This window comes from Protopterus annectens, chromosome 10.part0 (genome assembly GCF_019279795.1).
Source record: "Protopterus annectens isolate FY-2018-M chromosome 10.part0, PAN1.0, whole genome shotgun sequence".
Taxonomy (NCBI): Eukaryota; Metazoa; Chordata; order Ceratodontiformes; family Protopteridae; genus Protopterus; species Protopterus annectens.
This window is the reverse complement of record NC_056744.1, coordinates 13,680,497-13,696,541: the sequence shown is the minus strand read 5'-3', so window position 1 is coordinate 13,696,541 and position 16,045 is coordinate 13,680,497. Positions and strand designations below refer to the sequence as shown.

Sequence of the window (16,045 nt, the reverse complement as noted above, 5' to 3'; positions counted from 1 at the left end):
TAACCCACCCTATGAAATTTATAGTGGCCACACAGTTCTAAAACAGAACCCCTTGCCTTATTGACAAAAGTATTACAACAGATATTAAAATATGTGCCTTCATTTATGAAGGACTTCTGGTAATTTTTTGAAAAGCTTAGAAGTCTCATTGGCTTAGGGTTAGCCTTTAGTAAAGTAATTTTGGTAATTGTAGGCATAGAAGTGCCTTAAACTTGATTTTTTTTTTAACAAAGGAGTAAATATCGTTGGGTCATTTATAAGTAAGAGATGTGTTTTCTAACAAATTTATTAACTTTATTTAATGCTTAAAATGAAGTTTAGAAAATATTTTTACTTTTAACGAACTTTGTTTTTATTAAGTGTTTAGAGTGGCAGTGGGTGCTGCTATGGCCCTAGTGTTTGCCAGTTTAGTACTCTGAGTGGGGAAAAACATTTTTGTAGAAGATGTGAGTACAGTAAAGTATTTTTACTCTCGCTGTCTCACTGTATTGATGACTTTGTCATTGTATAGAAAGGTAATCTATGTGAACCTGAGATGTCTTTTTTAATTTACCTACAATTATGATTTTTACAGTATTTTTTGGGGAGCATTTTCATAACTGACATTGGTATGAGTTTTGGGCCGTCTATTTATTTTTAGATAAGGAACCTTTTTTTTTTTTTTAAATCCTATTTAGGAGGGGGGAAAGTAATTCAGTGTTGTCTGCTCCATCTGGCTTCGATCTGTGATCCAACACAGGCCAGTTCCAAAGTCTTTGACTACTTGGCTCCTCCACCCTTACCCACAACTCTTGCTCCTCATCCTAATTCTTGGCTCTAGATTGCCAGCCTTCTGGTTAACAACTGGATTTTGGCTCTGCTCAGTGTTTCCTTTAGTGGTACCTAGAGTTGTGCGTTTTGGTGAGATTTTCTTTTTTCACTGTCACTTATCCTAGCATTCTGTTGTTGTTACCTTTCTCTATGTTTTAGGTAAATAGGAAGTTAGACAAATAGGTTTGTTGTCTTTTCTTTTTTGCTCTGTCATCCATTTGGACTTCCCACCCTTTTGACTAATGTGGTTATTTTTTTTTCCTTTGGCCAGTTTTAGATTTTTGTCTTCCTTGTTAGGATTGTGATATTGTAGCTGTCCTTGGTGCCAGAAGCATGGCATCCTCAAATTGAATGCCAAGAAATGCATCATTATCCCCTTTGGGAAAAAATGGTACCCCCAGTAATTATCACATTAATAACATGCTAAGCATGCAATCAGTTGTGAGGGACTTGGGCACAAAGGTTGATAGCAAACTGACTTTTGACCACCATGTTGCCTCCGTTATACAGAAGGCTTTCTACATGGCCCACCTCATAAGTAAGGGTATTTCATCCAGGAACAAGGTCATAACATCCTTGTACTCCCCCCTTATCAGACCCATTATCAAGTACAATGCCCCCTTCAGCATGTACCTTGCCAAGCACACGCAGCAGCTGGAGAGACCACAGAGATTCCTCACCAGGAAAATCCAGGGTCTCAAACACCTATCCTATACAGATAGGCTAAAAGCCTGTCCCTCTACTCAGTCTCATACAGACTGTTCAGAGGTGACTTGTATCTGGCATACAAGGTAATCTCAGACTCAGCCTTGATGGAGTTGCTGCATATCCGTAAGTCAAGCTCCACTCGCACAACCCACATGCAAGGCCTCAACCTGGTCTGTGACATTAATATAACTTGTTGGCGGGATAGATTTGTGTCCCAAAGACTCCCCCATCTGTGGAATAGAGTCCCTCTCCATGTCAAGCAGAGTACCTCTCTAGTCCTCTTTAACAGGAACCTGGATGACTGGATGGGAAACAGAAAATACACCCCTGGGATCCCACCTGTGTCCCTGCTGGACAGGGGAAGCAGGTGTTGACTTTGTGGGAACATGGGTGAAATTCTTGGCTAGGCTTATAAGGGCTTTCGGGCCAATAGCCTAGTATCATCCTATAAACCTGTGTGTATAGTATTTAGCAATGGGTAAGGGGATTAAGAAGTGTGTATTGTGTGTGAGTACATGTTGCTTTCACAGGATGTACATTTGAAGTGCATATATTGCTTGGGAGCTTCGCACGTAGATTCTGGGTGCTCTGTATGAGGGGTTAAGGACCTGAGCCATTAATGAATGTAGGGCCAAGTTGGTCCTCTTAGGACTTCTCCTCTCTGGGTTATCTTCTGCTTGCTCTGAAGGTTGGGTCTGAGAAGCACCAACCATGGGACTCCAGATTGTCTAAAAGGGATTGGAAGAGATCCTCTTCTGTCCCTGTTACTACTTTCTCAGGCTTGTCAGACCTGAAGAACACATGATTTTCGGGTCCCCCGGCTGCCCCAGCACAGTTATTGGCTCAAACCCCTCAGAGCTGGTCTGCTTTGGTGCCAACATCAGCAAGACTCCATCTCTGAGCCTTCTAAACTTTCTGAAGAAATTTTACCCTCAAAGGAATTGAGGGATAAGCGTAAAGGAGTCCTTGAGGCCAAGCAAACACCAAAGATTCCCTGGGTGACTGTCCCATAGGGGGACCTAGGGCATAATAGCTGCTGCACTTGGTGATGGACAGAGAGGCAAAGAGATTGCAACACAGAGTACCCTAACACCATAAAATATGAGTGTCAAACTTCAGATTTAGCAACCAAGTAGGAGATTTCTGAGAACAGATTCTTGGTCCACCCCTAAACAGGGAGTCTTGAGCTTTGGATTATTTAGGGAAGCACTCTTTGCCTCCGCCACTTTTGCCGTGAGAGCTCTTAATTATCTATCCCAATTGATACATCTTCAACATGACTTGGTGTTTGAAGTGTCAAGAACAAATAAAGATGGAGCAGTCTCCAGAGACGCAGAAGATTCTGGAGACTCAGTTGTCCACCCTGCTTTCCATTGCTTATGTTTCCATGAGACTCATCTCAAATGTGGCCAATGGAGCATCACAAGTGGCTGCATAGGCCAACTAGGCGGCTGCCTAGGGCACCGCTCTAGTAGGGGCACTTTTCCAGTACTTATTTGGTATAGGTAGACCAGGATGGGTGCACCGGGTGGTGTGATGGGGGCCACTGTGGAGCCCTTTTGTTAGGACAACAGTTGACCTAAGGCCGCTCCTGAGTGGCTGGCTCTGGTATTGCCACGCGACACCACATTTAAATGTGTTTGTGTAACTTTGTGGATTGCTTCAAGGCGTCCTTTATCAATGCCCCTTTTGATGGCTCTTCTTTGTTTGGTTAAATGTACTCTGATAAGGAGCGAGCAAGATGGGAAGACACTGTCCACCATTTGAGTGTGCTTTGCCACCCTCTCCCAGACCTTTTTCAAAGACTCACTAGGAGGAGTAAGCGCCCCCTGAGAAATTTGCAGCAGTCTTCGCAGGACACTTCATCAGAGGTTTCCTCCATGTGACAGGGGGAATGGAAACATAATGGGTGCCACCTTCAGGACAGGGGTGATGGTCCCTTTCAGTGACCTTGAAGGGTTGCCCAACTCTACTACTCTGGGAGCAATCTGGGGTTGTTTGGCTCTTCACCCAAAAGCTTCAGAAGGCATAACCTCGGACACATGGGTGTTGAGAACCATACCCAGAAGGTGTTACATTCCCTTTTCAGAGGTCCCAAACTTTTGTCAAAAGCTGTCTCCCAGATGTTTGACCTTGTCAGAGACTGTTTTCAGCTGTAGAGATTCACAAGCTGTTTGCAAATTGAGTCATACAGGAGGTCCCACCAGATGAGCAGGGATCTAGGGATTTATAACAAATATCAAAAGTGCCAAAGTACTGCAAGCAGACAATCCAAAAGGAAAAACCATTTTAATGACAAGACACAGCAGAGCTTTCGGACATAATCCTTCTTCAATACTACAAACTTATAAAATTTCTTTCATCTTATATACAGGCCCAAAGTAGTCATGTGGTTAGCAGCCCAAAAATCACATGACCATAAGTATCACTCAATAAGGCAAAGTTAAAACAACACAGATAGCAATAATTCTATAGTACATAACAAAAATTTAAATAATTTAAAATTCAGCTTGCTAATATGATTAATAATCAAAGTTACACATAACATTCATATTATAAAATTCATATTGTAGAAACAATATACATAATTATAAATTCAATCTACTGAGCTTAACCAAAATTGGTTTAAGGCTCAGCATACTGTTCAAGCCAGGAGAACGGTCACCAGCAAACCTTAAAATCCACTCATATTCTTTAATTTCTAAGAAGTTATTTATATCACCACCTCTTGGGGAGGGGAAAACAATGTCAATAACCCTGAATTTAAAAACATGATCTTGTCCACAATCTAACATATGCTTATATAAAGCATTTGTTTCGACACATCTTCTAATTTCAGACTTATGTTCTGTAATCCTCTCTTTCAACCTACGAGTGGTTTTGCCTACATAAAAAGATTTGCATAACACACAGGTAGCCAAATACACTATGGGCTGCTAACCACATGACTACTTTGGGCCTGTATATAAGATGAAAGAAATTTTATAAGTTTGTAGTATTGAAGAAGGATTATGTCTGAAAGCTCTGCTGGGTTTTGTCATTAAAGTGTTTTTTCCTTTTGGATTGTCTGCATCTAGGGATTTATTCCAGGTTCTTTTTGGTAACAAAAGAGCCTCAGGCCAATTTTGGATTTAAGCAGTCTAAATCAGTTCATGAAAAAGACAAAGTTCTAGATGGTCATGGTCTAGTCCATCTTATCTCTTCCTGAGGAAGGACAATTGGATGTACTCAGTAGACCTCAGTCACATCTGCCATCATATCAAGATACAGTTGCTCCAGGAGGTTTCTGCACTTGTAGGTGTGGGCCAGTCATTAACCATTTCAAGGCCTTGCCATTTGGTCTCACCACAGCCCCCCTGATGTTTACCCAAGTGCAAGGCAGTGGTTCCAACTTTGCTGTGGCTGCAGGGATTTCAGGTTTTTCCATACCTGAACAATTGGCTCCTCACCACCCCAACAAGAGCATCGTTGATCATGACCAGGGATTCCTTACTCCATCTGTGCGACCATTTAGGCATAGCAGTCAGTTAACCCAAGCCGAGCCTTCAGCCTGTGCAGGTTCTAGAATTTATAAGTTTTTGCCTGGACACTGTCAATCAAATCACCAGGCTTCCAAATTCGAGTTTTCAGCCTTCATACTCAGTCCTTGTCAGTGCTTGTAACCTTGAAACCTCCAGCTCACACCATTATGAAATTTCTGGGTCATGTAGCAGCAGCCATAAGGTTGGTTCCTTTAGCCAGATATCATATGAGGGCTGTGCAATGGACTCTGGCTGTCCGCTGGTCTTTCCTTAGTCATCCAGTGGTCTTTCTAAAATGGTTAACAAATTTGTCAGTGTTTGCAGTCTCCTTTAGTAGCTAACAAGAGACTGTTCTTCCATCTCCCTCTGCCACAATCACCATATATGCCTCCCTCCTAGGGTGTGGGTGGGGATATTTCGAAGGAAGGGATGGTTTGAGGGTCCTGGTCTGCAGAGGTTCACATTTGCATCAACGTTCTGCAGATGACAGCAGTCATCCTTGCATTGCAGGCTTTTCAGGACTCCCTTTCCTGAGATGTAATTGTAATGCAAATGGACAGTATGGCTGTTGTCTGGTACCTCAGCAGGCATAGGGGGAACACATTCATATCCTCTTTGTCGGGAAACCATGAGGGTTTGACAGTGGGGGATTTCTTCTCAGCAGTTTCCAGTGGCAATGCACATCCTGGTGAAATCCAATATTTTGGCTGACAGCCTCAACAGGAGCATTTTGTTGCCTCACAAGTGGTCCCTAAGTCTGAAGGCTGACACTTGGCTTTTATGATGTTAGGACAGTCCGTGTTGTGATCTCTTTGCCTCTCTGTCAAACACCAAGTTGAACCAGACAGACAAACAGGGATCTATCGTTATGGGAAATACATAACTTTGATTTAATTCCTATTTACATTTTTACAGCTGACATCCTTTGAGTTGCTTAAAACTGTTCATGCAGTTGTTTAAATTAATTAGGTTTATTTCAATTGACTGAGAATTTGACAAAGAGCTGTCTTGGAGGGATTCTTTTTCGATGCAAGTTATCCAGTTAAGTTAATTGAGGATGTAGTCAGTGAGGTAGAAAATTGATTTTCATATTTTCTTCCTATTTTAAAGTCTGCCTTCACTTCAGGGCATAAGGATAACAAACAGGACAAATGGTAAATAATTTTATTATCCATTCAGTTGACACCCCAGGAATTATCAACTTTGTGAATATTGTACATTGAAATAGTAGGGGCGACACCTAACTTTGCAAAGAGGAGAGGATGCAATTTGAAAGACTTGTTAGAAAATTTTTTTTTAGCAGAAATCAGTTTAACAAAAAGGTACTTTTCTGGCATGAATTGTAAGCAGCATCAGTTTATTGAAGTTAATCCATTTTTTGAGGTTGCCACTGTAGAACAGATTGTAAGGTCAGTAGTACATTTACTTCCGAATGTCAGTTAGACAAATGCACATCAAGTAATGACATTTTTATATAGGAAAACCATTAGAACTTTTCAAAATATATGAACACAAGCTTGTTATTAAAAATAAGAATTGCAGCTATGTGTGTTATAGGCATACTCTGTTGTGCTGAATTCAAAAAGTTGGAATTTTATGTTATTGAACAAGTAATTCCAGATCCGAGAGTTATTTCAGCACCACCCTGGAGTGCAGGGAATTCTATTGTCAGATAAAAATTAGATTTCCAAGTTTAATGTCATTTATGCATCAAATGTGGGTTGAAAAGGGAAAGAAATATGTGTTACAAATGTTGTGTGTTGTCAGTTTTATAGACATGTCTGTGTGTGTTTTTTAACTATTTTTTGGAAACACAACTGTCACAGGACTACTTCTTCTTCTTTCGGCTTTTTCCCAGTTAGGGGTCGCCACAGTGGATCACCTGTCCGCTCATGATTGGCAGTGGAGTTTTACGGTCTCGAGTTGCCAGCCTGGCACCCAACCTTCCACAGAAGGCACACACACACGCACTCACACCTAGGGTCAATTTAGCGTGTCCAGTCCACCTACAGCATGTCTTTGGGTTGTGGGAGGAAACCGGAGCACCCAGAGGAAACCCACACGACCACAGGGGAGGACATGCAGACTCCACACAGAAGGAACCCCAGCCAAGGATCGAACCAGAGAACCTCTTGCTGTGAGGCGACAACGCTAACCGCTGCACCACCGTGGCCGCCCCACTTAACTTATAATTAAGAGGTTGAAATGGGTGGTCTCATTGTTTTATTTATTTATTTTACATTTGTTTACCGGGAAAGTTCATTTTCAGCGAAGATGGATGCACTAAAAACTGGCTTTTTTTTTGCATTTCTTTGAGATTTTGGTTTATGCTGTGTTGCTTGAACATTTTCTTGTTTTATATTGCCAGTATTATGTGGTAATGATAGAATGTTTTACAAAATTCTTCTAGTCATTCAATGAATATACAATATTCTAGCCATTTTACAGTTTGTGGCAAAGTTTTTGTTGTAGCAGCCATTTATTTGAAATTTCCCTGTGGTCATAGTTATCACCTTTTTTTACTTCCTCTAACAGGAAGTAACTGCAGGACTGGGTCTGACTACATGGCAGGCACTGACAACCCTACGCAATCAGCTGGTTATGTTGCTTGAGGAACACCAGAGAGAAAGCAGAAAGAAGGTAACATGGAAGGTAAGACTCTTACCATGAGCATAAGTGAAACAGCAGAAATTTGTGCTTGCCCTTCTATCTCATTTATCAGAATGGGTAAGACTGAAATTTTAAATTTAAATTGTTTTCTTTGTGTGATACATATAGCTATGCAGTGCTTCTAGTTTTGCTTTTGTCTGTCTTGTTGCTGTTTAAAACCATTTTTTTGTTGATCATATCTGTGCCTGTGTTCACGACTGAGAAAGGATTGGATGTGTGAATACATATTCACCTCTTTTTGTTTTCCTTGGCAGCATTTTACCTGGAAAGTCTTACTGTCTCACTTTTTTTTTCTTCATTCTGTTTGCAGCTATTTTCATAGTAAAGTAATCCTTTACTAAGGACTTTGCCCTCTACCGAGTCCTGACTGTGAGCAGTGGTAGCTGGCTGAACTTATTTGTACATGGACAGTGTCTTTAATGTTTGCTTACAGCATCTCTTCAGTGGATAATGCTCATGAACTCTTACAGTACATCGATCCTTTCTGGAGACTACAGACATTGGTTTCACTAACATCTGACTTTATTTTATCCTGATATTTTGTTAAGTCTGAGTGTTTCTGGAAAGTATGTGAAGGTTTGGCCATATTTATTCATAAGTCACTCTGTGATAGCTTTCTGAGTACCATTTCTAACATAAAAATTGTGATCATTGAGGTCTTTGAAAGTTGTACATCCATTAGCTTTGTAATGTGTTATAGAACACCTGGTATGAATTCAGATGTGCACTCATGTTCCTTGAATTATTTATCTGTAGTTGTATCTTTTTGTCTATTATTTTGGGTAATTTAATTTAACACACAGTATGGGACAGGCAGTATGTTCCAAAAGTTTTGAGGTGCAATATTTTTATTCCTAGTGGTAATAAATGATTTCATTTTATGAAGTTCTGACCATAGGCAGTAGCACTTTAGTTTTAATTTTATGTAGTGTTAGTGGAACAACAAGAAGCACATTCACCTTTGGTGCAGAAGGCTGTGAGTTCTATTCCCATGCCAGGTAGATCGATTGCTGACACTGCAGTAGAGCATAAAGGGTGTTCTGCACACCTGAGTGTGTCCTCCATCGAATGAGGCCCCATCTGCTGGTACCTCAAGTTTATGTACAACATCCAGGCACCAATCAGAAAGAGTAGAGGTTCTTTTAATTAACACAACATGTTTGCATATTTATAACTTACACGTATTATAGGTACATATCTACACATTCTTATATATCACCTTCATTGTTCATCCATAGCTGACTCCCACTCCTACTCCTCCTTCCACAACCATAATCCATTTTTTTCTCAGTGTATCTGCCAAAATCCATTCCCCATTAAGCAAAATTCCATTCAGTCTTTTTGTTCCAAATAACCTGTTACATAAAATCTTATCTACCCTTCTCGCACATTTTTGTTTTTATAATATCCATAATCATATTCACATTTATATTGTTGACATCCTTAATATTCTCAAAACATTTTTCTTCCCACCACTTTTTCTGGAGTTTAATCACTCTTTTTCACATTTCAAACACATAATGAAGTTACACTTTTTTTTTTAATTTTTGTTATGGCATATTCCCCTTTACCAGTCTCCATAGTTAAGCCTGACACTCTGCACACTTAGCGCACCACTATTTCCACACCTTAATGGCATTTGTCACTTCTGGTAAACTTTCCCATGGATTTACATAACAATAATGTTTCATCACATTATACCTCATCCTTCTCTATATCATCAGTGTTTTATATTCCACATTAGTACATTTTCTTGATATTTTTTGAATTTATTTATGTAAACTTTACCTCTCTGCTGTTCTCATAATCTCCCAACATTTTTGCACTTGTATTTAAACATTTTCACTATTAATTTTTCATGTTCTTCCTTTACCCACTGTGATACTCTGTACAAGTTTAAACAAGCAGAATAAAGAACTGAATTTGATTACCTCAATGCCCCTTCATGTTCACTCATAAACAACACACCTCCTTTCACTGGGTATAATCTTGAACCCCATATGAAAGAAACACCTGATTGCACAATTTCATATTCATAATTTTTCTGGGATCTGATGAACAAACATTGGACATGTATGCTGTTTTTCCTATTAAAAGAGAGTTTACCAGATAAACATTCTTTTTTCTTGAATGGTAATCTGAAGTCCTCCACATAAGACATATTTCTTTCATTCCTTTTATCAAACCTTCCTTTGCATCATAACAACATCATTTTCCCCAGATGTTATCCCTAGCAAAGATACTTCATTCATTGGTAAAAATTGGGAGGAGGTATATTTTTCAATCACCCAAACCCTTACTTTTACCTTTATTCAAGGTCATTCCCATTTCCTTTAAACATTTATTTATTCAAACAAACACTTCCCCATCCATATTTTATTCTTAGTAACCAGAACTATCACTCGCATATGTCAAAACTATTTGAATTAACCCTTTCCTTTGCATCACATATCTAACATCTTTCATTTTATAAGCTACTACTGTCACTACCGCATTCATTACTATTGCAAACAGTATCCCACTTATGAGACATCCTTGTCTTATACCACAATTCCTGCATCTTTATTTACTTAGACACCATTCACTAACACTCTTACTGTGTTTTGATATGCCGACAATGCACTTTCCTAATTAGTTTGCCTATTCCGTACTTTTCTATAACATTCCACAAAGCATCTTGTCCTAATGTACAAAATGGTTTACTAATATCGGCAATATTGTAGTTGAGGGCCTCACCAGATGCGCAGTAGCAAGCCCCGTCCAAAACCCACCCCCCTGATATGTCATTCATGAATATGCATTCCCTCTGAATGTACAACCGAAGAAAAAGTGCACTGATATTGTAATATGACAGTAAATATAACCGTAAACTGTTTACCAGCATCTGTAATTGACAAGTTTTATTGCACTAATAATATATACTATAATCGGGAAAGAAACGAAACCTTCAAAACACTTCTGCGCAAAATGAACTGGTGAGGCCCTCAACTACAGTATCGCCCTAATATCACCTACCGTAAGTTTCAAATCCTCTATTATAATATCCACAATTTCTTGAACCACCAGTAATAATTCCTGGCATTCCTTCCCTTTTATAACATATACGTTCTTCCATAATGTCCTTCTTCCTTCCTTCCATTCTCATTTGTATTGTTCTCATAAAAAAATTATATTCTGTATTATTTTGTGTGATAGGTCTCCATTTTTTTATTTCACTCTTTTCATCTTCTTCCATATAAACTTAAAATCCCACTTTATAACTCTTCATAAACAAACCCTTATTTCAACCATTCATGCAAAACCTTTCTAAAATACACTTTGCCAATGTCTTAATTTCTTGTAAATTACATACATTCTACCATCTGGATCTGATACTGAATCAACATTTACTTTCTTAAATATTTCATCCAATTAACTGGTAGTAATTTCTTTTTCAAATTCTTCTTTTTTTTTACTTCACATTCTCTGATTTTCTTTCTTATTACTCTTGTACATTTTTCTACTACATGCTGTACTACAATACTCCTAATTTGTTGTTGTGTTCATTTTACCTCTCCTTTTACATTTTTCATTTCCCTCGTTGTACTAATAGCCTCTTTTACTATTTTACCAAATATAAAGAAACCTCCTCCCTTCTCCCTTGTAATTAATACCTCTGCTTAAATAGTAATCAAATCAACAACTTTGTGACATCTATAAACCCAACAAATATTTTGAAAAACTACTTTACACATGCAGTGTAGTCTAAGCCTGGAATAAACTCCCCTCACATACAAGAACCATCCTCCACCCCAAGCACATCAATAAAGAGCTAAGACTATATCTACTTAACATAAAGCCTTGCCCCTGTCATGACGCTACCTTACCCGCTACACCTTTTCATCCCCCCCCCAAGCCTGGAATAATCTCCATTTAGCTAGGAGGCTACATCACATAGAAGTATCTCATACCTAGCTCTACCTTAACTTTTTAGCTAGAGTCAAAATCAAGCCAAAACTCCACAGCTGAAATCAGTATTAAACAACTCCGGTTTCTCTTCAAACAACTTTATATATTTTTTAAAAGTATTTCACAAGATAGGATAGAGACCTAAAAAACTAAAAAATGTTGATGCCACAATGACTTCTTGCTGAAATCCAGAGAATAAAACATATGTTTAAAATTCATGTATTGGAGAAAGCACGAGTAAAAATGTATATCTAAAACGTACAACACTGTGAGGTCCCAGACTCTATAACCGCTCTTCAAAAAAAGGTAACTTGTAGCTGAAAAACCTTTCAAAATGTAAATGGCCCTGCATTTATCAGCGCTAACAAAGCGTGATGTATTGCGAACGCCTTATCTGGTGAACTTTCACAAATTAAATGAACGAAGTTTTAGGCTTTACGGAGTCTAAAAAACTCCACTCCACGTTAATTAATGTTTCAGAGTGTGCAATACAACAAATGCTACAAGCACTTAAAAGAAGATGTACAAAATGCTTTAGCGGTGCATGTTGCTAAGTTTCCTAACCACAGCTTTGATTTTGGCAAGAAGTCATTGTGGCATCAATGTTTTTTAGTAACTTGCTAACGTATTTGGTGAACCAATTTGGACCGAAAGGTTTGTTTGTTATATTTTGAAAGACACTTTGACAAACATAATAATACTGTGGCATCAACGTTTTTAGTAACCTGCTAACGTATTTGGAGAAATAATTTGGACCGAAAGGTTTGTTTGTTATATTTTGAAAGACATTTTGAAAAATACAATAAGACCGAAGGTCTGTATCCTATCTTGTGCTTGTGGAATACTTTTAAAGAATATATAAAGTTGTTTGAAGAGAAACCTGACTTGTTTAATACTGATTTCAGCTGTGGAGTTTCGGCTTGATTTTGACTCTAATTCTTTCTACTTACAAGCCGCTATTTTAATAGTGGGTCATACATTTATCTTGTACTTTAACTTTTTAGCTAGGATTCATTATTATTTACCTACTGCTAAAAAAATAAATAAATAAAACGACGGCACATTGCTGATATTACAATTATCGTTTTATGCTTGTATTTTATTTTATTCTCATTTTTCTGTATGTATAATTACCTGATAATTGTATTAGTACTTCATTTGAACTGTGTTTAACTGTTACCTATGTTATAATTTATTTGTATCGGTAAAATCTCTGGAGCTTTTCTCCTCGATCTCCACTGAAAATGGGCCTCTGGCTCAGTTGGACCAACCCGGTGAACAAATGTCAAACAATTTTTTTCTGTATTTATTTTCTACATTTCATTTTCCATGTCATAATGCTGTCTTGTATTCATCTCTAAAATTTCCAGTAAACTTCTATATATTTTTCCACAATTCACATTTTTCTTCCTTTCTGATATCATCCTGCCATTGAAAAGAAAACTTTATAATTTTTTTTAATTCAATCTGCCATTAAAACCAATTTCTGTAAATGGCCTTCATGGTTATTTGATCCATCTATAACTGCAGTGATCCCCACTCTCCAAATTCATCCCATAATTTTTCATTTATTCTTTTTTCCCTTTTTCTATTTTAAATATACTCCCTTTCTTCGATCACCTCCATCCATATTGCTGATCAATCTGAAAAAAACTACAACCAAATCTTCCAGTAATACAAGATAATCCATTTCAGATCAGTTGCTCATCTTCTATAAATCCACTGATTTTTAGTCCACACAACTAACTTGCCACATTTTATCAGTTGTATGTTTTAACATCTTTCAGAGAGCCCTCACATATTTAGTTCAACAGAAAGCCTTCCTTCCACAAGACAAGATAACTTGTCTTGAGGAAGGAGGACTTTTTCAGGACAAAATTCCATTCTTGCCAGTCTGTCTGACTAGTCTGCATCCAAACTAACTCATCACTGCAAGAGAATTCCAGAGGGTACAGGTGTACATGACATCCTGCATTCTCATGACCCCACTTGCAAAATTATACACGAGGAAACATCAGTGATTACTGAAAAATGCTTAGGAATAGCATTCCTAATCTTTGGAAGCCCTACTGCCTCTCCTTCCGTGCTCGAAAAAATGTTCTAACAGAGGAATGCAGGAGGGGATTTCTCTCCATCAGAAGCAGCCAAGACCATCACCACAGACAGTTCAGATATAGTTTGGGGAGCCCACTTAGGTTCCTGAAAATGTAGGTAATTTAGTTCACAGGTTCAGAGGCTGTTACTAGGCTAATGACTGCTAGGGCCTTTACAAGACTAGCTGTGCACTCCAAACCATTTAGGTCCAAAGTATCATAATGGGATGGGGGGGCATGTTAGTAGGCAGGTAGCTAAGGATTTGTGGGGGGGGGAGGTGTTTGGATAATACTTATCAATGGCCTCTGTCCATAGGGGACACGGGGGCTAGACCATGGGTAAATTTAAGGTTACCCATCCATTTGTCAAGGTTTTGTTTGAATAAGGTCAGGGTGAAACATGATGAGCCTATTTCATAGTGTGGGGATCCTTTGGGGGACACATGTCTCTTCAGCATGTTCTGTTTATCACAAGTGAAGCTCAGATTCCTGGATTTAGTATTTCTTCTGTTTGTTTTGTGTATGTGCAGCAGTTCCATTAGGACTGGGTCTGAGGAAGCCCTGTAAGCCAGGCAAAGATCCCCTCTCAGCAGCCTGGAGGAGACTGAATACAGAGACAGAGCCTTAGTGTAGGACAGGGTATTCATGCCCTGAGTTCTCCTGATGTGAAACCTTTGTGTGCGTTCTCAACATTTCCAAGTGTCTGGTTAGATGCATGATAAAAGGGGCATTGTATTCAATGATAGGTCTGATAAGGGCTGAGTAGAGTGGGTCTATAACTTTCTGGTACCTGGATGCCATATCCTTACCTACAAGTTGGTCTCCTCAGCAGAGAAAGTTGCATATAAATCAGAATGAACTACTAGCAGTCCATCTGACTTTAAAAGCTTTTCAACAGAACTAAAACCCAATGACACTTAAAAGTTTTACGGACAGTACCACAGTGATGTGGTGCATAAACAAGCAAGTGGAAGCTCTGTCTTACTTTCTGTGTGCCTTCCCAGGAAAATTTGGATGCTGAATGAAGATATAGGGCTAACCCTCATAGCTTCTTATATTCTGAGTCAGAACAATATCCTGGCAGATTCTCTAAACCTCAGCAAATGGATGCTGAAGAAAGATAATCTTCCTGGACTTAACCATACAGCGGGGATTCACTTAATAGATCTGTTTATCTCTTACCACAGCAAACTACAGAAATTCTGCTCCAGAACTATCAGGACCATGGAAGATAGATGCATTCTCTTTCTCTTTCATATGGACAGACTTGTTCCTATATGTATTCCTACTCTTACCACTTATCCCAAGGGTTCTGATAAAACTCAGGGTGGATAGACCCAGCACAATCCTAATGGCCCCCGTCTGGCTGAGATAATGCTGGATGTTCTCCATGTTTCACTGTTGCAGTCCTAACTGATGGGATTTCCTGCCATGGAAGCCCTTGGCCAAGCCCAAATACCCGAGAATTTTCCCCTCCACCTGAAGTTTACGGACATGCTGACCAAACATCAAGATGTCTGTGTATAAAGGGAGTTGGCTAGTACCATAACCTCAGTTCTTTCTTGCTGTCGAAGCCTGAAGCAGAGTGCTAGTCAGTGCATCAGTTGATCTGCACCAGAGAAAGAAGTCGTCTAAAGCTAAGTACCCCATTAGGGAAATTTTCATATGATTCTTGATTAATGTCAGAGAAAGTTAATAATTGTCTGCACTTGATTAATGTCATAGAAAGTTAATAACTGTGTGCAGCGTAGCAAGTAGATACAACACTGAGACTTTCACTTTTTATGTAACTTGTTTGGGCCCAGAACATGACACACTTAACTGTCATTTCTGTGCTTGCTTTAACAGTAGAATGATCAAGTGTATGGCTGAGATTTTAGCTAAACATTTTATTGAGTTGCTAGGGCCTTCACTTACTGTGATGACCACTGGTCAGGCTGAAGTTGATCTCCCTTGGCATAAGAAGGAAATGCACCAAAAACTTAGGGTACCGGGTGGCACTCATTCGGTGTCAACTAGTTCACCTACACTTGTTATCATCAAAGAAGGTGAGACACTTTTGCTATCCCTCAGATGACTGAGGTTGTGGCATAGGTCTCTATCAAGACCTTTTCAGAGTCTGATACTCTGCTGGTCTCTGTACTTGCACACAAGATTAAGAACTTAGCTTGTTGGTTGAGCTCAGAGCCACTTTGTAGGTTCTAACTTCCGATGATTGCTCTCAAATTGTCGAAGGGGTGTCCAGAGTCTCTCACTGTCATGAGACCACCTCTGTTCTAGTTCTCTGGGATTCAT

The 16,045-nt window shown here is 39.0% G+C and overlaps 1 protein-coding gene across 2 annotated transcripts in view; it reads left to right on the top strand.

The window, feature by feature from the left end:
* Positions 1-16,045, top strand: part of TMEM94 (transmembrane protein 94) — a 2,655,014-nt gene that overhangs the window by 377,727 nt on the left and 2,261,242 nt on the right. For both annotated transcript variants that reach the window (XM_044084945.1, XM_044084944.1), the window contains exon 3: positions 7,575-7,691. In XM_044084945.1, the coding sequence (XP_043940880.1) occupies positions 7,575-7,691 (117 nt within the window). The remainder of the gene's footprint in view (positions 1-7,574; positions 7,692-16,045) is intronic.